At 51.6% G+C, this 24,183-nt stretch overlaps 1 protein-coding gene across 17 annotated transcripts in view; it reads left to right on the forward strand.

Moving 5' to 3' along the window:
* The window catches only part of fryl (furry homolog, like), a 127,737-nt gene extending 104,036 nt beyond the window's left edge, over positions 1–23,701 (forward strand). For 13 of the 17 annotated variants that reach the window (XM_088632147.1, XM_088632088.1, XM_088631935.1 and 10 more), the window contains 19 exons: positions 42–631; positions 1,293–1,390; positions 1,948–2,118; positions 2,686–2,826; positions 4,384–4,584; positions 4,871–5,032; positions 5,300–5,374; positions 5,518–5,694; positions 7,426–7,626; positions 9,017–9,190; positions 11,457–11,746; positions 12,782–12,989; positions 13,522–13,671; positions 14,591–14,689; positions 16,200–16,268; positions 18,284–18,301; positions 19,131–19,241; positions 19,994–20,178; positions 21,035–23,701. In XM_088632147.1, coding sequence (XP_088488273.1) covers positions 42–631; positions 1,293–1,390; positions 1,948–2,118; positions 2,686–2,826; positions 4,384–4,584; positions 4,871–5,032; positions 5,300–5,374; positions 5,518–5,694; positions 7,426–7,626; positions 9,017–9,190; positions 11,457–11,746; positions 12,782–12,989; positions 13,522–13,671; positions 14,591–14,689; positions 16,200–16,268; positions 18,284–18,301; positions 19,131–19,241; positions 19,994–20,178; positions 21,035–21,272 — 3,358 coding nt within the window. In that variant the 3' untranslated portion in view covers positions 21,273–23,701. Of the gene's footprint in view, positions 1–41; positions 632–1,292; positions 1,391–1,947; positions 2,119–2,685; positions 2,827–4,383; positions 4,585–4,870; positions 5,033–5,299; positions 5,375–5,517; positions 5,695–7,425; positions 7,627–9,016; positions 9,191–9,722; positions 9,772–11,456; positions 11,747–12,781; positions 12,990–13,521; positions 13,672–14,590; positions 14,690–16,199; positions 16,269–18,283; positions 18,302–19,130; positions 19,242–19,993; positions 20,179–21,034 lie in introns of those variants that run through there. The other 4 variants (XM_088632239.1, XM_088632989.1, XM_088632438.1 and 1 more) reach the window with 3 other exon arrangements.
* The last annotated feature ends 482 nt before the right edge of the window (positions 23,702–24,183 follow it).

Raw genomic sequence — 24,183 nt, forward strand, 5'->3', positions numbered from 1 at the left:
TTTCTCAGCGCCTCTTCTGTGCCGTGTGTGTTGAAACGCAGAGGTTCGTACCACGACCCCCTGCTGGGGACCAAGTTTGCGGCCAACCGGAAGAGCACCGGGCAGCTAAACCTGAGCAGCGGGCACTTCCACAGCCACTACGGTCACGCGCGCAGCCACTCCCTGCGGGCCAGCCTGGCGGGCGAGCGTAAGGGCGACCGGCGCCGCAGCAACACGCTGGACATCGCGGACGGCCGCGCCAACTTCGGCAGCCTGGCCAGGACTCGCAGCCTCTCCTCCCTGAGAGAGGGGGGCGGCGGCGACGTGCCGCCGCCCGTGGACCCCTGCAACCTGATGGCCACCATCTTCTGGATCGCCACCTCCCTGCTGGAGTCGGACTACGAGTTCGAGTACCTGCTGGCCCTGCGGCTCCTCAACAAGCTGCTGGGCCAGCTGCCCCTGGACAAGGCGGAGAGCCGGGAGAAGATCGAGCGAGTGCAGGGCAAGCTCAAGTGGTACCACTTCCCCGGCCTGCAGCAGCTCTTCCTCAAGGGCTTCACGTCGGCCTCCACGCAGGAGCTGACCGTCCACCTGCTCGGCAAGCTGATCACCGTCTCGCGCCACGCGCTGGTGGACCCCTCCCAGGTGGCAGGTGAGCACCCCAGTGGCCGCGTTGCTGGAGCTGGCTTTCTTACTGTGTCGGATTTTGCCAACGAGGGTGATGGGGAAGAGAACTCCTGCCGTTCGGCTGTGGGCGGGAGAAGGAGCCTGGCGCTGTGGTCCCGGATCACACCGGCCTCTCCGGAATCTCGTTCTTGGGTCTGCCAAGCGTCCGGGTTTCCTCCGGTAGCGCGATCTGCCAGTCCTGCTGTCTTCAAGCCCTGGTGCTTGGCCAGGCTGAGCTGACGGCGCTCGAGTGAGTGCTGGTGCCATTGGATGCCACGCTGTCTTCCTCATGGGGGCGTCTGGTCAATGCAGCCGGCTTCTGAGCCTTGACGAGCTGACGGTGCTCAGGAAAAGTCCTTGCTTTCTTTGACACGAAAACTGATGGGAGCTTTGTGTAAGCAAAGGAAAATTGTTTGCCATCATGTCACATTTGACTTATTTGAAACATGCTTTAAAGAGCCGATACGATACGTATGAAGTAATGCATGCTGTTTTTGCAATGAGTTTTACTTTGTTGGTTTTTTTGAAAAAACATGTAAGATCAAGGCAGTGCTGTTCAGTATTCCTTGGATTCCATTTCTGTGCATATTTCTGTTGTCATGTTTCTATCAATAAGCTCTCTGAAAATTACTTTTCTTATCTGCCAGGTTTCCCATTAAATATCCTTTGCCTCTTGCCTCATCTCATACAACATTTTGATAACCCCACCCCATTCTGCAAGGAGGCGGCTGATAAGATTGCCAAGGTGAGCGCCGCCGAGCCAGCCAGTAAGAGTAGGGAGGGTAATATCCTTCTGCCCTTGTGGGGGTTTAATATGCAGGTCGTCTTCTGCCTTTTCATTAATGGTTTTCTCTGCCTTTTTTTTAAACTCTTGTCAAAGTTGAACACTTTGTCCCATTTGTTATCGTTGGCAGTTTTAATAGCTCAGACTTTATTGGTGAGCAAACCCAACCTGCGTTCAATGCATCCACTATTGATGTGGTCAGGTTTTTGAGTGTAAGTGGTGTTAAGACTTTTATCATAATCGAACGGGGCATTGAGCTTCTTTCAAGCATGTTTGTTTGCTGATCAGTACTACACTTTGGGCACCTGTTTCTGTATCCAGTATCATTTCCGATGCTGCATCGTGTTGTAAAAACCTCAGGCATGTGTTCCTGGCAGGGCGCCGGTCCGAATGAGCTCCGGACTGGCGGGGCGCCGGTCCGAATGAGCTCCGGACTGGCGGGGCGCCGGTCCGAATGAGGTCCGGACTGGCGGGGCGCCGGTCCGAGCCGCGAGTAAAGCACTGTTTGTCCCTTCCAGGTCTGTGCCGAGGAGAAGTCGGCCACTCTCTCCAACTTGGCCCACATGATGAGCTTGTACAGCACTCACAGCTACTCCCGCGACTGCTCCAACTGGATCAATGTGGTGTGCAGATACCTGCACGATTCGTTCTCGGATATCACGTTCAGCCTGGTCACTTATCTCGCTGAGGTAAGTTGTTTGCTCCATGGGGTGCTAGCTGCTGCTTGCTGGGAACCCATGCAAAGTCATGTCTTAAGGGGAGAGCGATGATCAGAGCAGGGTTTGCTCTTGAGCTGCCTTCAGGGGCATCGCTGTCAACCCCCAACCTCCTGCGTGCCAGGGGCAGGCTGTGTGCTTGAAATTGCCACCCAGTACACTGGAGACGTCACTGGAGTCCCTGCTTCACTTTGTCAGTTTTCTCTCAAGTCATCAGCGTAGGTTTACAGCCAAGAGCCATGTGTTCGTGCAGGTCTCCTTTTTGAACATCCCTTTACTTCAATTCACTGTTTGAACACCTGGAGACCAATCTCCTCTTTAAGTATGTGGGTCTGTCTAGTTCCCGCTGCTTTGGGGCTCCTGTAAAACCACTCTGGGAGGTGGAGCATACATAGAGTCCTGAGAAACCCCAAACTGCGGTCATTTCCTGTGAGCTGCATTCCCTGAACCGCAGTTGTTGGGAGATTATTTTGTCAGGAGCTCTGCTTGTGCGTCATGCCTGTGTCTGTATCTGTGACCCGCTCTCTGGCTTCCTCCCAGCTGCTGGAGAAGGGCTTGGCCAGCATGCAGCAGTCCCTCCTGCAGATCATCCACAGCCTCCTGAGCCACATCGACCTCTCAGCTGCTCCGGTGAAGCAGTTCAACCTGGAGATCATGAAGGTCATTGGGAAGTATGTGCAGGTGAGTCACCTCTCCGACAAAGCCGCAAAAGAGGTGGGTCGTCTAAATGCTTTTTAGGCCACCTTCATGTGTTTTTTTCCCCGTTTTTTTAACAATATGTTTTTAATTCTTGATATGAACCTTTGCAAGCAGAATCAGAACATTTTGACCATCTACCTCCCAGAATCACATCTTCCTGTAATCAGGAATAAGCTAAGGTTATCAGCCTAGCAAAATGGCTGGGCAGCTGGTTCCAGACTCAGGGCTACTGTTTTCAGTTTTAAGTGCTCTTTCACATAGCACAGAACTCACATGTGCACTTAGATAAATGAGGACACATCATGCGTTCTTCCCATGGATTGTAAGATTTTGTGGAATTCAGTTAATTATAACCGTTTCAGGAAATGTCTAACAGTTGTTTTTTCTGCTCTTAATGTACAAGTTCTCTTAGCTCTGAAAGGTCATGCAACTATTATGTCTTCCTTTTCTGCAAAACTGTAAAACATAAAGAGTAAAGTAAAGAAAAGTAAGAAAGTCTAGAATCCATATTGAAGCACTTCCCCTGTCCCGCTGCCTTGCCGTGTTTGTACCCGTGTCTGAAGGGTCACACTTGTAATTCCATTCTCTGTCACTGAGCAGTGTTGCAGGACAGCGACAGCGGTCTGCTGGCCGCCTTTGGCTTTTGAAGGACCACATTTTAAATAAGATAACCCTAATCCTCTGCACATCATCCAGGGTAAAAAATAGAAATAAAAAAATGACTCCTCTGCCTTTTGTGAGAGCCATTTGGAAGAGCCTGCCTCGGGACAGGAAGAGGCCTTAGTTTCCATTCTTGTAAGAGTGATGTGTTCAGATACCTGAATTGCTTTTGAAGGCTTTTTTTTTCTTTTCCACTCAGCCCGAGGGTGTATGTTCAATAAAATACTCGCCATTTTTTGGCATTCCTGTTTCTCCTGTTTTTCTTCAGTTTGTAAATTTAAAGTGAAAAATTTAAAATTGAGAAGTACCTTCTCACTCTGCCCTTAATATTTACTTATTTACTAGCTAACAAATTTAATAAGTAAAGGTTTATTCCTGCTGAAAAGAGAGGAAAAGAAAGACAATGTTTCTGCTGTGGAGCCTTCTTCATGTGTGTAAGAAGGCTCCACAGCAGAAACGTTGTATTTCTGCTCTTCTCTTTTCAGCAGCAATAAATCTTTACTTCTTCCTTTGCAGCCTATGCATGCTGACGCAGATGCCTACTTGAACTACTTCAACAAATTTAATATTTTAATTTACTAATTTAGTAGTTTGCAAAAAGGCTGGTAGAAAGGTGATCAGTTTTACTGTTCATCCCTCAGAATCTTTCCTTCTAATTGTCTTCTCTCCACGCTTGATACTCATTTGTAACGACGCAGGAAGCGTTTCGGTTTGAAATAACCGAGGTCAGGAGCCCTGCGGTCATTAAGCCGAGCGCTACGAAGTCGAGCAGCGGTGTGGGAGCCCTTGAACTCGCTGGCGGACGCGGTTGACGGCCAGTCTCCCTGGAAGGCTCTGTCTGTAACGGCAGGGCGCTCATGGCTGTGTTCTTGTGCGCAGAGTCCCTACTGGAAGGAGGCTCAGAATATCCTGAAGCTGGTGGTGTCGCGGTCGGCCAGCCTGGCCGTGCCCGAGGAGGTGCACCGCTCCTATAGCTCCGAGTCCGCCGGCTCCCCCGAGATCGCCTTCACCCGCATCTTCAACAGCTCCTCCAAGGAGCTGCCCGGCAAGACGCTCGACTTCCACTTCGACATCTCGGAGGTACGGCGGCACCACTCGCCGGATCCCAGCTGGGCCAGCCGCTGACGTAGCTCACTACACGTGTGCCAGTGGAGTTTGGGTCCCGTGGGCGGCCTGGGCATTATCCTGGGTGCTAAGGTCCCGTGTGCAGGGCTGCTGAGCTACCAGGGGATCTCTGTTGGACACTGGGACTCCCGTCTCTTCTGGCACGGGCACTAATACTGTGGGGGCGGGACTGGGGGGAACAAAGTTCATCATGAAGCAAAGGGCTGTTCCCAGCTTTTCTGTCTCACGTGTCTCCCCCCAGACGCCCATCATAGGGCACAAGTACGGGGACCAGCACAGCGCTGCGGGTCGGAACGGCAAGCCGAAGGTCATCGCCGTGACGAGGAGCACCTCGTCCACGTCCTCTGGGTCCAACTCCAACGCCCTGGTGCCGGTCAGCTGGAAGAGACCTCAGCTCTCTCAGGTACGTCCCAAGCGTCAGTGGGCAGTGGACAGTGGGCAGTGGGCAGTAGTCTGTGGACAGTGGCCAGTGGACGGTAGGCAGTGGGCAGTAGGCAGTGGGCAGTGGGCAGTGGGGATTAGTCTGTGGACAGTGGCCAGTGGGGATTAGTCTGTGGACAGTGGCCAGTGGGCAGTGGACAGCGGGCAGCAGGAGCAAAAGGAAAACACCTTCCCTGTGATGGCCCAGATACATAGTTTTCACCTCCACCTCCTGCTTCCTGTATTTCAGAGGAGAACCAGGGAGAAGCTGATGAACGTCCTTTCCCTGTGTGGCCCGGAGTCTGGTCTTCCCAAAAACCCTTCTGTAAGCTTTCATGGTTTTTTTTAAAACCCGTCTCGATGTTTGGCCGAAGGGCTGCAGGCCCATGGCCCACTTCTCTGTCTCGTCCTGTGTCTCTGTGTGTAACCCTCTTCCTCTCCTCTACCCGGCCGTTCCGGGGGGCTCAGGTCGTGTTCTCCTCGAACGAGGACCTGGACGCCGGAGACCAGCAGGCCAGCCTGATCTCCACCACGGAGGAGGCCATCCGCGAGGAGGAGGCCGCGGTGGAGGACGCCAGCAGCGAGCAGCAGTTCGGGGTCTTCAAGGACTTTGACTTCCTGGATGTGGAGCTGGAGGATGCCGAGGTGAGACCTGCCATTGCCCAGGGTGCAGAAGCTGCAGCGGTCTCTGGGCTCTGCGTGTGCAGTCCTAGCAGGGCCTCCTCTGTGGGGAAGACGCAGGTTTGCGTGGGTCTTTACAAACAGCAGTTCCGCTGCCATTTTGAAAACAGGGTCTGTAACTTTTTCTTGAAAATATGTGAATTTGTTTAGAGAAACGGGCCTGGGTTTTTATATATATGCACACAAGTATGTGCAATTGCATGTGCAATCGTCATGAACTGTATAAGTGGCTGTAAGTTGTACGTGAACAAAAGACCCCTTTTTGTTTCCATGTTTTCGTTTCATTGCACAAGCTGGGATGGGTAAGTGGGATGAATCGCTGAGGCGTAATGATTTCTGGGCTCCCTGAGAGCGTGCACGTCCTGCAGCAGTCTGCATCCCATTGGGTAGCGCCACTTCAGTCCCACTGCGCCCCGGTGAAGGGATGGCAATCTGGGAATCTGCTCTCCACCCCCTTCTGTTGCTGCTCTTGAGAGCCAGCTGTCTGTGTACCTGAAGAAACGAGCTATATGAGCATGATAAGAGAACTGGGGAGTTTTCTGATTTGTTCAGATATGTTAATATCCCTGAGGCCTGTGCCTTGTGTCCCTGCCTGCTTTGTGCTGCCTGAACAGAGCTTTCTGTTCGAGCTGTATGCAGGAGCTGGAGTTCAAGGCGCCCTTTCATAAAGCTCTATATAAGGTGTTACCCAGATGGTCGGCTTTAATGTGGGCTGTAAGGTTCAGAAGCAAACTGAGTCATTTTCGTTTTCTTCAGTGAGGCATTTTGCCCTTTGCCCTTGTTTGGGTTAACACATCGAAAACGTTAAAACTCTACGATTGCATTGGTTATGAAATCATAATTGTGCATGAAAATGTCAGAGAGACACTGATGACAGTGTACAAGAAAACAGCTTGTGTTTAGTGCCAGAGCTGCTCTTTGGATCCTGCCATGAGGTGAACGAGATCTAGCTATGTGTGTGTTCACCGTCAGCCCAAGTTTGGATGAAGTCTACAAGTGTCTTCCTTGTTCTGTGTTCACTGTTCCTGTTCTTTCTAATTCACTTGTCTTTTTCCTTTTTTTTTTGCCAACCAGGAGCTGCAGGTAAGTTGCAGCCTGGTGCAGTGCGCTGTTCACTTATTATTTCTGCTTTGTCAGTCCTGTGTCCGTTGTGTGTGACTAGACCTGCGCCCAGGAGAGTTACCACTCGGCCCAGCCCTTCAGAAAGCAAAGGGGAATCAATGTGCACTGTAGATTTTTGTTTTCTGCGTCAGTGTTCCTTGTTTAATACTACAGGACAGTTGCTGGACTGAGTGAAAGTTTGCTTGCTGTGCTGAGCAGCAGAACATTCATTCCTGCAGGGTTTTTTTTCTCTTGCACGTTTGTGTTGTTCTGTTGCTTTATTGCAAAACAGCCAGGCTGTTTGTTGATTTAAAACAGTTAGGTTTGATCACTCTGGTTCCGTGCTGCAGCGTCAACAGAGACAGTTTTAACCAGCCCAGTATCACTGCTTATAATTCTGTTGTCCAAACCCAGCATCCCGTCTGTGATCAGTCAGATTTACATTCACCCAGGCGTTTCCGAGGTTCCTGTGCTTGAAAAGGTCTAGGGAGATTAGACACCCCTGGGAAGATCGCTTGACAGCACCTTCCTGTGTTACTGGAACGCGGGGTCACGTGTCCTGGAGATTAACCGCAGCGCTCTTGGTGGCCCTAGGGGGAGAGCATGGACAACTTCAACTGGGGCGTGCGCCGGCGCTCTCTGGACAGCATCGACAAAGGGGACACCCCCTCTCTGCAGGAGTGCCAGTACTCGGGCAGCTCGCCCAGCCTCAACCTCACCAACCAGGAGGACACGGATGAGTCGTCGGAGGAGGAGGTACTGACTGCTAACCAGATACTGTCCTGCTCACCTGTCGTAAGTCACTCCTCTCTCGCTGGGGCCCCGCGCCCCTCTGCCTGCATGGTGTGTGTAGCGGCCCCAGGCTGTCGGGCCGAGCTGCTTGCTTCTGCCTCTACTGGACCTTTGAGCATCCAGACTTTTTTTTTCCGTTTTTTATTAAGTAACAGTTCAGGGTAAGTTGCTTTGTGTTTCATGGGGGGAAAAAAAATAGTGTTGCAGGATCCCCGATGCTTACTTGGCTGCAAGGGGCAGGGGCGCCCACAGTGCCAGTCGGCTGCAGGTGAGCTGCAGGCCCCGGCGAGGGGGCTGTGGCTCAGAAAGTCACCTTTCGACAGCCTGTTCTTTTACGGGCTGCTGCGTGAGTCCAGTCCGGCAGCCCTGATCGTCCAGAGCGGACTGGCTGCCCAGCGCGCCGGGACGTGCTCATCGTCAGGGCCCAGTAGCCCGCCCAGTAAAAAGCCCCAGGGAGCAACAGACTCCCAACTCAGTAACTGGCCGTAAAAACCCAAAGCTTTACATCCTGTTTCACTTTTTTTTTTGTCTGTTTATTCTTTCAATCTCTCGCCTCCATATCTGGAGCTTCACCAACACCTAGTGAGGATCCGCGAGGCGGGAAGACAGTATAGCAAAGCCCTTTTCTCCTGGCGTTGGTTGCTGGTTTTTCAATTTGCCCACCTTGCTTCCTAATGCTTTTTGGCAGCAGTGGAATGCTTTAACAAATCTGCGACGTGTGTTGGCTGTGACAGTGGCTCGGATGGAGGCCAGCGGGTTATCCCTGCTGTAGGCCAGTGGGAAGCCTGTTACTGCAGCAGGCCTCTCAGTGCTGAACAAGCACGCAGCTTGATGACGTCAGTGAGCAATGAACAGCGAAGGGGTTCAGCGAGATCCTGAGCTCTTCTCTTGCTCAGTGTAACACAGAGAGTGTGACCCCGCTCAGTTTAGGTCAAATGACCTCTTATTGGAACAAAAAGCCATAAAACAGTTGAAACAATTTTTGGTTGTTTGATTATACTGCAGCCCAGTCGCCTGTGTTGTGTAATAGAAATTGTTCAAACAATGCAGTTATATTACTTTTCAGTTATGTTTGAATTGTTTAATCTGTTTTCAAGCTTGACTATATCTGATGCAGTTTTGAGAAAATAAGAATTTTGTTCCATCTCTGCTTTCTAATTTAGAAAGTTAGAATTATTTACCCCTTTAAGGAAATAATTGAGCGCATTTAAAGACGTGCCTGAGCGACTGAGTGTGTTGCGTAATGTTTAGAGTTCAGAATTCAGTTTATTTGTGATACGCACAAGTGCAACGAACTGCTTATGTCGGTCATGTGAATGCTTGGCCTGTCTGTCCTGCTGAGGGACGTCCGTGTGCCCTGGCTGGAACAGTGCTCTGTGTTGGTCCCCTGCAGCTGAACAGCGACTCGGCCACGGACGACGCCGCGTCCAGCCACGTGGACTCTCTCCAGCAGTCCCAGGAGTCCTCCGGCAGCGCAGTGGCCGAGGAGAGCGCCCCGCCCGCGCGGGCCCACAGCCCCTCTCCGGAGCCCGCGCCCCCCGATAGCGCTAACAGCCAGCTGCCTGAGGTGGGACCAATCGGGAGCCGCAATCGGGGCTGGCACGTGGGGTCCCCCTAGCCTTCCGCGTCTCTGCCTCCCTCCTCTCCGGGAGGCGTCAGTGCGCCCCCCTGCGCCTCTCTTCGCAAGCTTCGCGGGGTGTCCTGGCTACCGCGCGCTTGACCTTTCCGCTGGGGCGGTGATTGCTTCTCCTTGCCTGTGGGTGGGGATGCCAGGTGCTCTCTCATGCTAAGTGCCCGCTGTGCTGCTGCTTGTTGGCTCTGATTTATTTGTTGCTACTCTTGCTCGGGGGGGGAGGGGTCTTCCTGCCTGCTCTCGACAGCTCGGGGGGCTGTCGTCTTGCCTGCTCCTGCTGCTTGGGGTGTCGGGGTGCTCTGTGTTTGGGGTGGAGGCTCTGTCTGTCCGCTGTGTGATTGGGGTTGAGATGAGGGAGCGCACCTCAGGCCTGCTGTGCTAGCATGAATTACATTCATGGCCTTCAAATCTAAAAACCCGGACCTGAAAAATCCCCTCCAAATTTCACCTTATTCTGACCTGAAAGGCCTGTGGACCTAACCAGAAACCTTACATCCCGGCTGTCTCTGTAGTCTGTAAGTATATTAATACCAGGTTGTGACTGTCATGTGGCCCATGGCCTGATTGTGGTTAGACTGTGTGAATTTCCATCCTAACATGCTCATACGTGGTCTGCTAACATCTACTAACACAGCTCCGAGTGGGGTCTGCTTTCTCTTTGCAGCGCGGGGGCTCTTCCGTCACGCCCTTTTCTCGTTCGGCCTTTGTCGGATGCGGGCCTGTTGTTGACAAGGGCGGAAACGTCAGGGTGGGGTTTCGCGCAGTTTGCGTTTCCGCCCCGGGTCTGTCGAAGGCCTTGCAGCCGCGCGAACGGCAGGTAGAGAAGAGAGCTGCACGTGCCCCCGGCCCGCGGGGAGCCAGATGTGAGGGCGACCGGGACAGGCTTCCTGCAGGGCGGTGCGGGAGGCGCTCTTGAGCCGGCTTGAGGCCCGAGGGAGAGGGAGAAGGGGGGCGGGGGCCCGGAGCGCACGAGCAGGGCGGGAGAGGAAGAGCGGCCCTGGGCCAGGGGGGCGGGGGGCTGCAGTCTGTGAATGCGCGGAGAGGTCCTGAGAAGAATAAATAATGATGTTGGAGAGCCGGGGCGAGGGGGGTCCTCCTTTAAGGACAAGCGTGGTTGCCGTGTCCCTCTGCAGCGAGCGTCCTGGAGTCCCTGTGAAAGGACGCAGACAGGACGTCGTGGACAGGAGAGGTGAAACGGGGAACTATCTGCTTAGACGTCTGATTCCCACAGCTCTGGCTGTTCCCTGAATTGGTTGGCCAGTTATATTCCTGATTCATACAGTATGTCTTCTTTCCTGCGTCAGTCATTAGGCAAGTGCTGAGTGCCCCCGCTTACCCTTTGACTAAGTTTATGGCAGCTTTTCCTGACTGGACATATCTTCTCTGTGGTGGGAAGTTAAGATTCTCGGTTCACAGCTACGTGTGGACAATTGGGGATTTGTCAAGCACTTGTTGTCTTACTGGACAAATAGCGTTGCAAGGAAACGCGTCTCGCTCATACTGCGCCGCTGCAGGTATGAATGTGAGCTCAAGGGTAGTGCTCATTATAAGCATTGGCAGGCAGTAATGTAATGACTTCCAGAAGGGCTGAGATAGAACAGTCAATGCTGTTAGTCATCGTCTTGCGCTGGTGGCATGTGACCGTAAAAGCTTTCGATAACGCCATTCGTTTTAAGAGCCTTGGCAGTCGTCCAGTCTCCCCTTTTAATACATCCAGAATGAGAGCTTTCAGGCGGAAGTCTTTCCTCTCTGTTGAACCTGGTGCTGGTGCCCTTTGGAGGTGTGGAAGGAGAGAGGAAAGACGCAGAGGTACATAGAAACACGGCCACACTTCCAGTCCGATTTACAGTGCTGTTTATGACCTGGTACTCGCTCAGAACTGGAGGGACCTCACAAAAGCCAACTTTTCCCCTGCAGTTTCAGTGGCTGCTATTCTCCAGAATTGTTTCTCTGCAGCGCTGGACATAGTTAATGAGTTAATGAGTGTTTTAATGGCAGAGGATTCCCCTGCATGAGTTTGTTAAAGGAGGCGGATCTCCGTGCGTTAAATCAGAAAGTCCCCTCTCGGGCTCCTTGTGTGTTGATGTGAAGCAGGGGAATGTGCGGTACGAGTCGCCCTGAGCTGACGGAGCGCGGAGTGGCGCTGCAGAGGGCCCGCAGGCTCGGGTCCTGAGCGCGGTTTGGGTTGCTCTCCCCGCAGGATGGGAGCGCTGCCGCCGCCGCCGCCTCCGCCGCGGGGGAAGAGCTGAGCAGCCGCGTCGGCGAGGCCGCGGGGTCCTGTGGTGCCCCGCCGCCGCCGCCAACCCCCGACCCCCCGGAGCTCCTCGGCCTCCCGGACGCGCAGGACCCCCGGGACGCCCTGGAGCCCGCCCCGCCGCCGCAGGAGAGCCCGCCGGGGTCCGTGTGCGAGGAGGACGTGACGCTGGCCCTCAAGGAGCTGGACGAGCGGTGTCAGGAGGAGGAGGAGGCCGACTTCTCGGGCCTGTCGAGGTGAGCAGCCGCTCGGCGCCGCGCCAGGCCCACACAGCGGCGCTGGACTGGGCTCCAGAGTGGACAGCTGGCCCGGTCCACGCTGGACGGGCATGCTCAGCAGCCTCGCAGAGCTCTCCTCTCGGGCGCCTCCTTCTGCACATGCAGCAGCAGCCTCCCTCATCTGTATGTGGCCGCTGTGCTCGGCGTCCTGTCTCCACTCCTGCTCTCCATGGCAACCCCAAAAAAGCAGCGGAGCCTTCTTTGCTTATCGAGCCAGCGGCCGGGCCCCCCAGCTGCAGGGCGCTGTCGAGGGGGCGTGGAGGAGCAGGGAAGGACACGAGTCTCCAGAGTGCAGCCACGGCCCTAATGAATCAGCACTGCGGTCCCAGGAGAAGCAGTGATTAATGCCGCCGGCTAAGTGACTGCCACAGGCCTTGATATACGATAAGGAGTGCATCCCCGACATCTGCGGCAGACACCAGCGCTCGTTAAATTGATCGCTCGTGTCCGTGGCAATCCTCCAACTCGTCTTCTCCCTCAAGACAGAAATGATCCAAAGTCATTCTGGGGTTTTTTTGATCTGAAAGACTGGAATAAAGCTGCCCACTGCAGCCGAGTCCTTCAGGGCCCGTTCCCCTAGCTCAGCGCTCCTGATGGCCGAGGCCAGCGCTGGCGGCTCTCCGCGTGCCGTGACTACTGCGCGCGGAGCCCGCGCCCTGGCCCAGGCGGGGGGATGATGTCCTTCAGATACGTTTACTCTGTCTGCCTTGTGAGGCTGTTTGGTAATTATGACCTGTAAGTACCTGGCTTTCTGCTCTTTTGTTTTTTTTCCCCCAAAGTCTATTTAAACTGAAAGGGGCCGACTGCAGTCAGAAGCTGCCTCTAGTACTGCGCTGTCAAGGACTTGTAAGTGTCCTGTACAGTATGTACTGTGTTTGGTCCATTTGTGCATGCTTTTGCCCGTTTTAATGGGAACAGAGAAGTCATCTGCGTGTCAGATGGTGAAGGGCTGATGACTTCCGCAGTTCTAATGAGGCTGTGTTTCATTTGCAGTCAAGATGAAGGAGACCAGGAGGGGTTTCCTGAAATCCAGGTGTCTCCTCCCCCGTCCCCGTTTCTGTCGGCCATCTTGGCGGCCTTCCAGCCCGTGTCCTGCGACGACGAAGAGGACGCCTGGCGTTGCCACGTCAACCAGATGCTGTCGGACACCGATGGGTCCTGCGCCGTCTACACATTTCACGTGTTCTCTCAGCTGTTTCAGGTCCGCCCACGCTGCGCTGTGCTGCTGCTTTTTATCTGGTTATTTTTGTAGCCAAATACCAAACCACAGATTCTGTGGTACTCCCCAGAGGGGTTGTTTTCAGGAGTCATTAGTTTTGAATGATTCCCTGCCACGTGAGGCATCCTGTATCTAGCAGTGTCAGGATAGTATCGCAAGAGAAGGCACGATGGCTTCACCTGTAGGTTCAGCTACAGGGGGACCTTACATGCCTTTAAATACAGGAGTAGTCGTAGTCCTTAATGTATATGAAATATGTATTCTTCCTTTCTCTGAGTGCATAACTGGTTCATACAAGTGTTCTAGTGTGCTGAAGCGATGTAGCTGCAGCCTCTCCATCTCCGTCTGACCTGCAGGAGATATCCCCCTCCCCCCCCCCCCCGTAGAACCCAGCTCTGGAAGGGGGGGGCATACTCCTGCCCCGGGCTTAGTTCACAAACCACTTAAGTACCGCTGTCTGTAACAATGAGGCTCAAACCCAGAAAATGGAGTGCGTCTTTCTTTGCAACGACAGAACATCCAGAGAAAATTCAGAGGCCTGACCAACGACTCTGTGAGCTTCCTGGGAGACAGCCTTCAGAGGATCGGAGCCAAGTTCCACAGCTCCCTGTCGGTGATGCTGACCTGCTCGGAGTGCCCCACCGTTTTCATTGACGCCGAAACTGTGAGTCACTCTGGCTCGGCCACTTTCTTTCCTTTTTTCTTCACCCGCAACATGATTTACAATAGATGTTCCGGTCGTGCGACCCAGTGTTTGACAGTGGCATGACACCTGTGACTTTGTTTGAGCGCTTGAGACAGCAGACCCTGTACTTCGATCATCAAGGAGCGGTTAAAAAAAAGCCTAACAAAGTCAGTTTGTTCCCTCATAAAAGTCTAAAGTTCATCCCTTATCTACAGAGTCTGAATCTCTGTACATGTTATTTTCTGCAAGGATTGGCATATTGCAAAAACCGTCGCATGCACCATTATGCTCTTTGACTGATTCTAACAATCCCCAGGTTTTACAGAGAGAAACGCATATGTACATAGGAACACACAAGAAACAAAAATACATAAGGAAACAAGAAAAGTTACAAGCAAGAGGAGCCCATGCAGCCTGTTCCGTAATTAATAATTAATTGATCCCAGAATCTTCTGCAGTCATTTCCTGAAGAAGTCAGGAAATTGGCTTCAGCAACAGGCACGATGGGAGATCAGCTGTGACGTCTGTGCTTCTGTTTATTTTGTAGTGGTTTATCTTGTTTTCTGAAGACCTGGTGCATGTGTGGGTGGACAGTAATTTACAACTCGTGTGCAATGTTAATTCATAACATGCACCTGGCATCCCTCAGGAATGTTTCAGAGCTGTTTTGTCCACTTTCCAATGAGCTGTAAGATGAGACCCTCTTGACTAAGGCGGAGATGCAGTGATTGCACTCCAGTGCGAGAACGCCGGTGAAGGGCGAGGTGTTGACTATTGGATGGTTTCAGGATTGAGAAGGCGAGGTATTTGTCTGCGAGTCTCAGCTGTGTTAGAAGCCTGGCCCAGCGGCCTGTGCTGTTGGGATAGGAGGCTGAGTGTCGGGTCTCTTCCCCTGCAGCTGGTGTCCTGCGGTTTGCTGGAGACGCTCAAGTTCAGCGTGTTGGAGCTGCAGGAGCATCTCGACACCTACAACGCCAAGAGAGAGGCGGCCCAGCAGGTGAGCCCAGAAACTCCTGTCTTCGGCCTCCCAGGTCGGTTCGCTGAAGACGTTGCGTGCAGCCTCGTCATGTTGAGCAGTCCCACCCTTTTCTTTTTTAAGAATGATCCCGGGAAGAAAGAAAAGACATGTTCCTAAAACCCTCCAGAGGTCTTGGTAGCCGGAGCAGTTTTCTAAGTGCTTGTTTGTTTCTTTTTTGACAGGAAAGGGTGGCAAGATTAGGGAAACTTAAAAGGTGAAGGCAGAAATAAATGTGTGTCCTAATGTACTTGAACCAAAGTACACAAATTGTTAGAGTCTTTAGAGATCTGGCTATGTAATGTTCTCTTTGTAGATGCTTCAGCAGGAAAGCGAAGGCATCGGTGATACGTTCTGATTTCCATTAGCAGCTCGCCACCTCTGGCTTTTGTTACTTTGTTGTACTAAATAAGGGTTGTTTCAGTTAAACTGCTGCAGGGGGCAGGGTGTTTTTCCTGCGAGTTTGATTGCTTGGTCCACAGCCTTTAAATAAGTGCCTGGAAGGTTGTTTTGGCCACTGGAGCTTTGGGACCAAGACCGTTGTCTTGTCTTTAAAAACTGCTCTGACATTACCAGTGCGCGGGGCTGGAAGAACTTCCCATCTCTTCTGCCGGTGACAGGAATGAGATCTGGTTACCCGAGATTTGTCAAATAAATGGGCTGCAGCCAAAGCGGAAGTTGTCAGATAAAGAAGACAAACGAGGTTTGAAGGGGACCCTGGGCTTCAGGGCACTAATTGGATGAGACAGCCCTGTCTCTGGGGGATGCAGCTCTCCGCCCCACGTGCGCAAGCAGGCTCGTTTAATTCCCTAAGTACGCTGCTCTTATTAGATTTACTGCAGGAGGAGATGCACACTGCTCCCCCCTCCCCTCCCCTCCTGCAGAGCGCGGCTGCGGACAGGCCAGCCCCGAGCAGGAGGATGGGTTTCCACCACCAGCCACGGCGACAGCGCCGGCGCGAGCCCCACCCTGCAGGGGGCGGTAACAGCTCCACCCAGGACCATCTGGATCAAACAGACGCACATGTGTGGGTTTTAAATATCTGCATTGTGATTAAATGGTCGGAAACTCACAGGCTTGAGTTAGTACACTGGCATGGGCCGCTCAGTGGCCTGTCAGGTCTCCTCCTTCCCTCTCTGGGCTAGTTCCTTAGGTGCGAGACTCCATTCATGCAGAACCGGGCTCGTCTACTTGTTCTTTTTACCCTCTCGGTGCTGAAGGACCAGACACTCTCCTAGACTCAGGGAACAGGCGTTGACAGTCCCAGAAACCTCTGTCTCTCTGGAATAGCAGTCACTGTAAGCGAGACGGCCGTTAGAGAGTGGTCGCAGGACCAGGGTACAAACCCGTCTCCGTAAGGGATAGGGACAAGACTGTACTTCCACATGCCGCTCCGTGTGTCGGTGTAATGGAGAGGCACGACCCTGGTGGAGTTATTCTGAAGCAGGTGCTTTCCCCGTGTGATTCTCATGGCTGTTTCGTGTCCTTGCAGTGGTTGGACAACTGTAAAAGGACCTTTGGAGAGAAGGAGGGCTCCCAGAGGCCAAACACTGAGGCCCAGGTAAGCAGAGTGCCAGGCACAGCCTTCTGAATTACAGAGGACACTGGAAACGGGACTGTTGGTGCTGCTCTTAGATTTTTTTTACAACCGTTGGTAAAGTCTCTCCATTTGAGCTGATCTAAAATGGTCTTCAGCCAATACAGCACATTTTCTCCTCAACTGGCTGGTAAAATCAAATATTAAGATAAAACCGAGAGCATTGTTTAGTATCTCCATGCTTAAGTTCTCCTTTTTTTAGGCCTGCTTCATTGCTAGACTTATGACCCACGTATCGGCATGATGATGAAGGATTAGGCTATCATTTAATCTCAAACATTACTGGAGAAGGTTTTCCAGAATGTTCAGGAAAAGTGCCAAACTATATTAAATATATTGAATCCCGAATCAGGAGATGGACTTGTTGCTGAGAAATAGTGAAGACGGAACCTCCTCGTTGTAAATGACAGCAGAAGGCTTCTGTCGAGATGCTTTGTGTGCCCATCAGAAACTCTCTGATGTGTATCCTTCTCTGTGGAGAGTTGACAGTGAGCCCTTCAGTCCGTCACCCTGACAGGGCTGTGTGGGTTCCTCTTCTCACTGGTCCCACCACCCTGCTGTCAAAGGTTTTCAGGCTACCTGCAGCCTCTGTCACATTCTCTTCTGTGAATCTTTATTGATCAGGTCACTGCACACACACCCCTGAGACGCTGCAGTGAGCCTCCTGTTAGCAGTCGAATTTGTTTTTCACCACGCGTTACTGGAACACGTTTTGCGTTGTGCTGCTCTGTCGCTGCGTTTATATAAATAAGTGGTCGAAGGTGCAGAGTGAAGTTTATTGTGATGCCGTGAAGTTCTGAGAAAATTGTTAGAGGGCACAGCGGATGTGTTGGCAGGAATATAGTATTCCGAACACCTGGAGCGTGGCCAGGTTTGGCACGGTGGAGCGATGAATGGCCAGCCTCCAGTGACGTCCGCTGTCCGATTTGAAAATCTAATTCGGCTGTACCTTGCTCTCTGTGCTCCAATTTCCTGATGGCCTTTTTTAAAAAAACACCTCCCCCTCCCTTCTTATGCTCAGTTTTACCCGTAGACCCAGGCCTGTTCCTTATTTCCCCTGTTCAAATAAAATCCTCCTGTGATGCTGATAGTTGGGTCGTTTCATCTGGACACCACAGTCATATGATGTCTGCTGTAGCAGTCGAGGTGTCCAACCCGCTGGCCCCTGTTTTCATCAGCACTGCTGCCTCAGATGTCATTTGCACCCTGGCAACTTTAAGAAATCTGTGTGAGAACTCGTGATCCTGCATTTTAATTCAAAAAAAAAGGAAGAAATCAAAAGCTGTTTAAAAAAGTGCCTCAGCAAAGGAAATGATCAATAATTTAGAGAGCAAATACGAGCCTTGGGTGATGTGTTTGGGGTGCCGGCTCGCTTCGCTGTTGCATGTGTTATAGACGCCAGGGCTGGGAGCTGCTCTGAGCGTCTGCTCCCACCGCTCAGACTGTGGAGGATTCAGGCTTCAGACGGCAGGGAGAATCACAAGCGCCAAAGCTCTCTTTAATTCCACCACAAGCTTTTACTGCATTTCAAAAGCATTCAGTAGGATACTGGTGGAGCATCTGAGCATGTTTCTGTGGCTGACGTCTGTGTTGCCATGTATATCCACACCTACGTGTTGAATTTGTTATGTGTACAGGTGGGTTATCTCACGGAATATCTGCCGTGTGTGTCAGGTTTGGATTTTTACAGCTGTCGCGCAGCACAGTTTTTCCCAGTAAAGATCTGACAATTACTTTTTTCACCAACAAGACTCCAAACCCAGTCGAACAGAACCCTGTACTGAAAGCTACCCCAAAGTGAGAGGAGAAAGGGTTTCACAGCAGAAATGGCTTCCAGCCCAACTTACTCTTTTTCAGGCTACACGTATTGTATTTTGGTATTGTTTCCTCCTCTCTGTTCTGGTTTTTAAGTTGTGAGCTCACTAATTCTTGATTCTTCTTTCTTTGTGTTTTTGTGACCTGCTCAACCTCTTGCTTAGCAAATGGAAGTTCTAGCAGTAAGTGGTTCTTGAATTTTAGACCTTTCTAATCGTGTCAGCTGGCCAGCCGATCCTCATCCATGTGGCGTTCGTCTCTGTGGTGCGGCCATGCCCCCCGATGCCTGGCGTTTGCTCGGTGCTGCCCTTCCTCAGCCCCCTGCGCTGTCTCGACTCCGACCTCTTTAACACCGTTACCCGTCTCTCCGGCAATCACAGTAAATAATCGCTGTCGTGAAACGGGCAGCTCCCTTTAGTAATGTAGCAACTCGGAGTCCCTTCTGGAATGGCTTAACTTGACTCCTCATGCACCTTTTCTGGTGCGTCTTAAAAATCCCCCGACCAAAAAATAAAATAATATAAAACACCCAAGACAAATTATAGGTCACAGTTGTCTGGACAACTGCAAAAAATATACTATTGACCAATTTGTTTGAAGAGGTGTGTATTACAGTTTGAGCTATTACGAACCCGTAGAACTGAAAGCTTATTTACATGGCCTTGTGCATTGTGTGTGTGCATGCCCGTGACTTCATCCTTGTGTGTTTCCTTTCATTCGTCCTGTCTGTCCAGTCCCTGGTGATCAATAGCTAATGTTCAACCTCAACTGTCATTTCCATTTTTCCAAAGATGACATTTAGTCGAGTTAGTCGCTGCTGCAGCTGATGGCTTTAATTGTTGTCGGTCGCCCATCAAACATGTTAACTCTGCCATTCTTTTCCCCGCATCTAACAAGTGACCATTTCTAACTGCGCTGATTTGATTTGAAAAAGCAGGTCGGCAGTTACTTGTTTTGTGAATGATGTCTAGAAAACGCGGGACGCCGTTCATTGACTTCTCTCGCTCCCAGGAGCTGGAACTGTGCCGGAGGCTCTACAAGCTGCACTTCCAGTTGCTGCTGCTGTTCCAGGCCTACTGCAAACTCATCAGCCGCGTGGACGCCATCAAGAGAGAGGCGGAGGTAGGGCTGGCCTGGTGCACATCTCTTCAGCTGCCAGCGGCCGCTCACAGAGCACAGTCGCAGGTTATGAAGGCTGCAGGCCAGGGGGGTTTTCAGGCGTTTAAGGACAGAGTTGCACAGCTCTGTGAATTATCGTCAGGGAACCAAAAGGATGCGTTTCTCCCCAGCTTGCGTAGCTTTAACTGGTCTTCGCAGTGAGGCTGCAAACCCGCAGTGACAATCGGCACCCAGATTAATCACCTTGTCAGAGCACAGAGAAATCTGTGCTGACAAGCACGCCGAATGAGCTGCAGTTCTTTCCTGTTTGAGCAACGGTTTAGTTTTACTGTCAGCTCAGACCGATTCTAACGGATCCTTAAGGCGCCCCCTCCTATGAGTTTGCGCCTGTCTCTGGAAGCTTCACGAGCCGTGAAGTAAGAGTTCCTTTTAATCGAAAGGAACAGAAAGTTGTTTTCTTTGTAATAGTAGTACTTTCGCTGGACGAGTGACCGGAGAGTTGGGGCAGGTGAAGCAGGAGCAGCTCTCCTCGAATTTCAGTCCTGAAGGCCAGAGGCACATGCCCTTCTCTGTCCCAATCACCACCCCAGCTCAGGGCGCTCAGGCTCGCAAAGATTGGACGTGACAGGAGTGCACTGATTGCTTTAACCTGTCACTGAGGCTGGGCGACTTATTCGGTGGGGGTTCCCAATACCTGTCCCCTCGAGTGACCCCGGCTCCCAGTGAGGCGCCTCTGATGCGTGTCGTGTCTCCAGGTCATCAACATGTCGGAGGAGCTGGCTCGCCTGGAGAGCTGTCTGAAGGAGGCCGAGGCGGGCGGAGAGGAGCCCGCTGTCCCCGACGCTGCCCAGGCCAGCCCCGAGAGCGCCGTCCACTCCCTCCTGGAGAGCCTGAGGAAGGAGGACTTCGGCACTGCGCTGGCACAAGTCAAGGCCTTCAGGTGAGTCCAGATCTGCACGTCTCGTGGCACCATCAGTGATTTAGGAAACGACCTGGATTTTATTATAATTTCTTCGGTGTAGGACACTAGCTTTTCTCCTCAATGGATTGATTCTAATAACCACAAGCCATAAAATAAAAGGGGGTCTATTTAAAGGGGACCCGCGGTCCCAAGTTCTCAGACTAGTTATTACATTTCAGTTACAACATAGTTGATAGGATAGAAAAGAAATACACATTTCAAAGCAAGCACAAAATTGTGAACTGTGAAGTACTGTGAGTCGCCAAGTTGTCGCAAACCTCTGGTCTCGCCACAGGCATTGACATGAAGCTGCCCTTCCTGCTCACTAGTCACTGTGATGACTGATGTACTGTGATGTTTGAGTGGATAAGTACCGGTTGTGCAGCAGACATTTCACTGCAGAAAGTTTCTAATGTGATCTGCATGCAGGGTTAACTAGTAAGTAGTATTTGTCGGCAAAACCGTCTGGAAGTCGAGATCAATTTTTCAGTTGGATTAAAGAGATGTCCACAAGCCGGCTTGTTCACAGTGTCACAGGGCCACTTCACCTCACTGGGAGTTCTGTTCCCTCATTCTGAATCACAGAACAGGGCTCTGTGACACCTGGAGATTTTGTCTATTTTGTGATGGAGGTTTTACAAGACACTGTGTCCATTTAACTTTCACTCTGGTTTGAAATGCACTCATCAGTGCCGATTCTTTCTGACCCCGAAATGAGAAAATAGTGTTGCAGTCCCCCTTTAAAGGGTAATAAGAGCCGTGTGAGGGGAGCGTTCTCATGAAGGCTCATGGGGGCGTGGCGGCTGACTGGTGCCCGTGTCCCCGGCCCCCGCAGGTCTCTCTGGCCCAGTGACATCTTCGGGAGTGCCAGCGACGACGCCGTCCAGACGCTGCTGCACATCCACTTCCGCCATCAGACGCTGGGGCAGACGGGCAGCTTCGCGCTGGTGGGGCCCAGCCAGGACCTGTCGCGGGCCGGCGCGCAGCTCATGGAGCTCAACCTGGAGATCAGAGAGTCCCTGCGCCTGGCGCAGGCCCAGCGCCCCGCAGCCCTCCTCAGCACTGGGCTGTGAGCCGGACCCACTCGTCCAGGACCCGCGGGACTGCCTGGCGGGCTTCACCGGGCTTCAACAAGGGCTAAAGGATCTTTGGGAATTTCTCCGTGGATTGTTTGTGTTTCCTCAGAATAAGCCAACCGCAAATTCAACCGCAATAATCTGGAGGACTGAGCAGCCGCCGCGCGGAGAGGAAGCAGGCGGAATGACGCCGGTCGGGGCTTCCCAGCCTGCCGCTGTAAACCGCGGCACGGGTAACGGCACAGCCCTCAGCGCGTGGCCGCTGCGCGTGTCCCTGTGACGCGGGTGCGAGCTGGGTTTGTGCTGCGATGTCTGGGGTTCCTGTAAAGGCCGAGAGCTTGCTTGGTTAGAAAGCACCGCAAGAATGTTTTTTTTGGGGGGGATAAATTTATTTTTTATTAGAGCTAACATCCTTCTCGTGTGTAAGTGTTAGGGTATTTAACGTGTAATTTTAAACTGGGATCTCCCAGGGCTGTAAAAGAATTAATATATCTGTTAACGTTATTGAATTGCTCTCCAGGGGACTGGAGCGTTTCCCTGGACAGCAGTTCTGTTACAAATACTGATGATAGCTAACCAAAAAGTAGCTGCGTGTAGAGAACCTGTATATGTGTAAAGATATATATACATATATTCTTACACATATTTGCTGAACAATGGCAACATCCATTATGAAAATGTCAATAACTTATTTTACTCTGTAAATATTTTAGAAATGTATAGTGTAAAACCAGTATTTTTTTCTTGTACATTTGTGCAATGCACTGTTAATGCAGAATAGGTGTATAAAGCTGATGCAAAAAAAAAATAACAGGAAACTTATCTTATTACTTGGTCCCGACTTAACATCAGGATGAAGCCAGGCTGCCCGGGTGTTGGGTTTGACCTGAGCAGCTGGCAGGGGTACGAAGCGAGAGGCGTGCAGGGGTGGGGTGGCCCGCGCTGCCGAGACTCGTTGTGCCAAAGGTGTGAGCGGCGCGGCGCGGACGATGGCGCTGTGGGCTCTCTTCCCCGCAGCTCAGCTCTGTCCCGTCTCCCTTCCACTGTGACCCTGGGCTCCGCGCTCCAGGGCGGACAATGTACTAAACGTGTTTTTTTTAGCTTTGCAGTCGTCTGGGGACAGAGCCCCCTGTAAGTGCTAATTATGAAAATAACTATAGATTTTTATTTAATGCACTGTGCACGCTGGCAGACTGCAGAACATGTACTGAAACTTCAGACTATAGGAACTTGTCTTGGCACATTAGCAATCACTGTATCCATTCCACTGATCTGATATTTAAACTCTTCTGTTGGCTGTTTGGTACTTTTGAATGCTGTTTTAATTATTTAACGCATATATATTTACTGGGAAAATATAGTTTTATTTAGAGGTGCATTACACTTTTTTTTTTCAGCTCAGATACAAGCCTCCTCCTTTAAATTAAAATCTCAGTCAGACTGAGTTCTACAGCCAATGTGTTTAACCTCTTAAAGCATTAAAATGTTCACAAGGTGTAACGGGGCAGACGAAAGTCTGATTTGGTGCCAGCTGCTCTTGAGTAATGGCTGGGGTGTCGCCTCCATTTACAAAGCTAAACTTTGCCTTGTGCTGCTGTTTCTTCAGTGGGCCTTGCTGCCACGTCAGCTGATCGTGTCAAATCTGAGGATGTCTGTACACAAGTCAGAAATACTCATGTGCGAAAGCAGCTCCCCGTCAACTGTCTTTGCTTAGACTCAACCAAGGTATTTTATTTTGCTAAGAGGTTCATGCAGCACTTTAAAGCAAAGGATACTGTAGCATTGGGTCACAATTCACAACCCAGACTGGGGGGGGAGGCCGGCTTCAGTGACCAAAGCTGCCTGCGGCCCTGCTTGCCAAAGAAGCTGGCAGCGTCGGGACGATTCACCGAAGTAAAGGAGCGCCGTTTTAGTTACCACTGTGGTTAATTGTGATTCATTTGGAGCATGGCCTTTCCTCCCTCTCGGGAAGAGCCTGGGTCCATCGTCATGCCTTTTCCGCCGCTTCTCCAAGCTGAAGAGACCTCGCTGCTCTGAGCGCGACTGGGACTCTGTGAGGAGCACTCGGCCACATGCCCACATTCCTCCCTCTCCTTGACCCCTACTGAGGCGTCCTTCCTTTGGACTCGTTGCCAACAGGCCAGTGAGAGAGGTGGTCCAAGCATCTTGCTTTCTCCGTGGTGGTTATGTGCTCTGAGCAGAATGACAGCCCCTGTGGCTCAAAGCCTTTATTTGACTTCTGTTGGGGATCCCTCCATTGCACAAGTTTCACAATAACCTGGGATCAGAACCCATTGTGGGTTTCTGGTTTATTGTAGAACAGCCATCAAGATTTAGGGTATTAAATCACAACAATTGACTTCGTTCTGGCTAAACATGTTTATTTGATAGTGAAAATGTAAATAAAAGAAATCTTTATAATCTGAGCCTCTTTTGTTTGGTTCCCTGGTGCGTGGATGTTCGGTGCATTTCCTCCTCTGTGCTTTCCGGGTGGAGGAGCTGGGCAGCTTCCCCCGAGCTTTGTCCTGCCCACTAGACCTGAGCTCCTCACTGCCTCCTGCTTCACTTTTCAAGCCTGTTCTAAAAAAATCTGCTTTATTTGCTGTTCTTTAACTTCCTAAAGCTGTTGATGACAGGACAAGCACTGTTTGAACTATGGGCAAGCTGCAGTTGGAGCAGCTACAGCAAAAAGTTGGAGATGTGTACTCCCTGCAGATGTGGCTTTGCTTCGTTGGGTGGAGCTGGTTTTGTTCCAGTGGAGAACTGCTGTGGAAGGCCTACTCTAAGGGCTCCGAGTTTGGCCCTATGGCCCCTAAGGCACAGGGAGTTAGTAAAGACCCACCTCCCCTCCCTGTAAAGTCTGGAACCAGGCACCACCCCACAAAGGAGAAGAATTGAGGAATCAGAT

The sequence above is a fragment of the Lepisosteus platostomus genome, chromosome 1, assembly GCF_059453375.1.
Source record: "Lepisosteus platostomus isolate fLepPlt1 chromosome 1, fLepPlt1.hap1, whole genome shotgun sequence".
Lineage (NCBI taxonomy): Eukaryota > Metazoa > Chordata > Actinopteri > Semionotiformes > Lepisosteidae > Lepisosteus > Lepisosteus platostomus.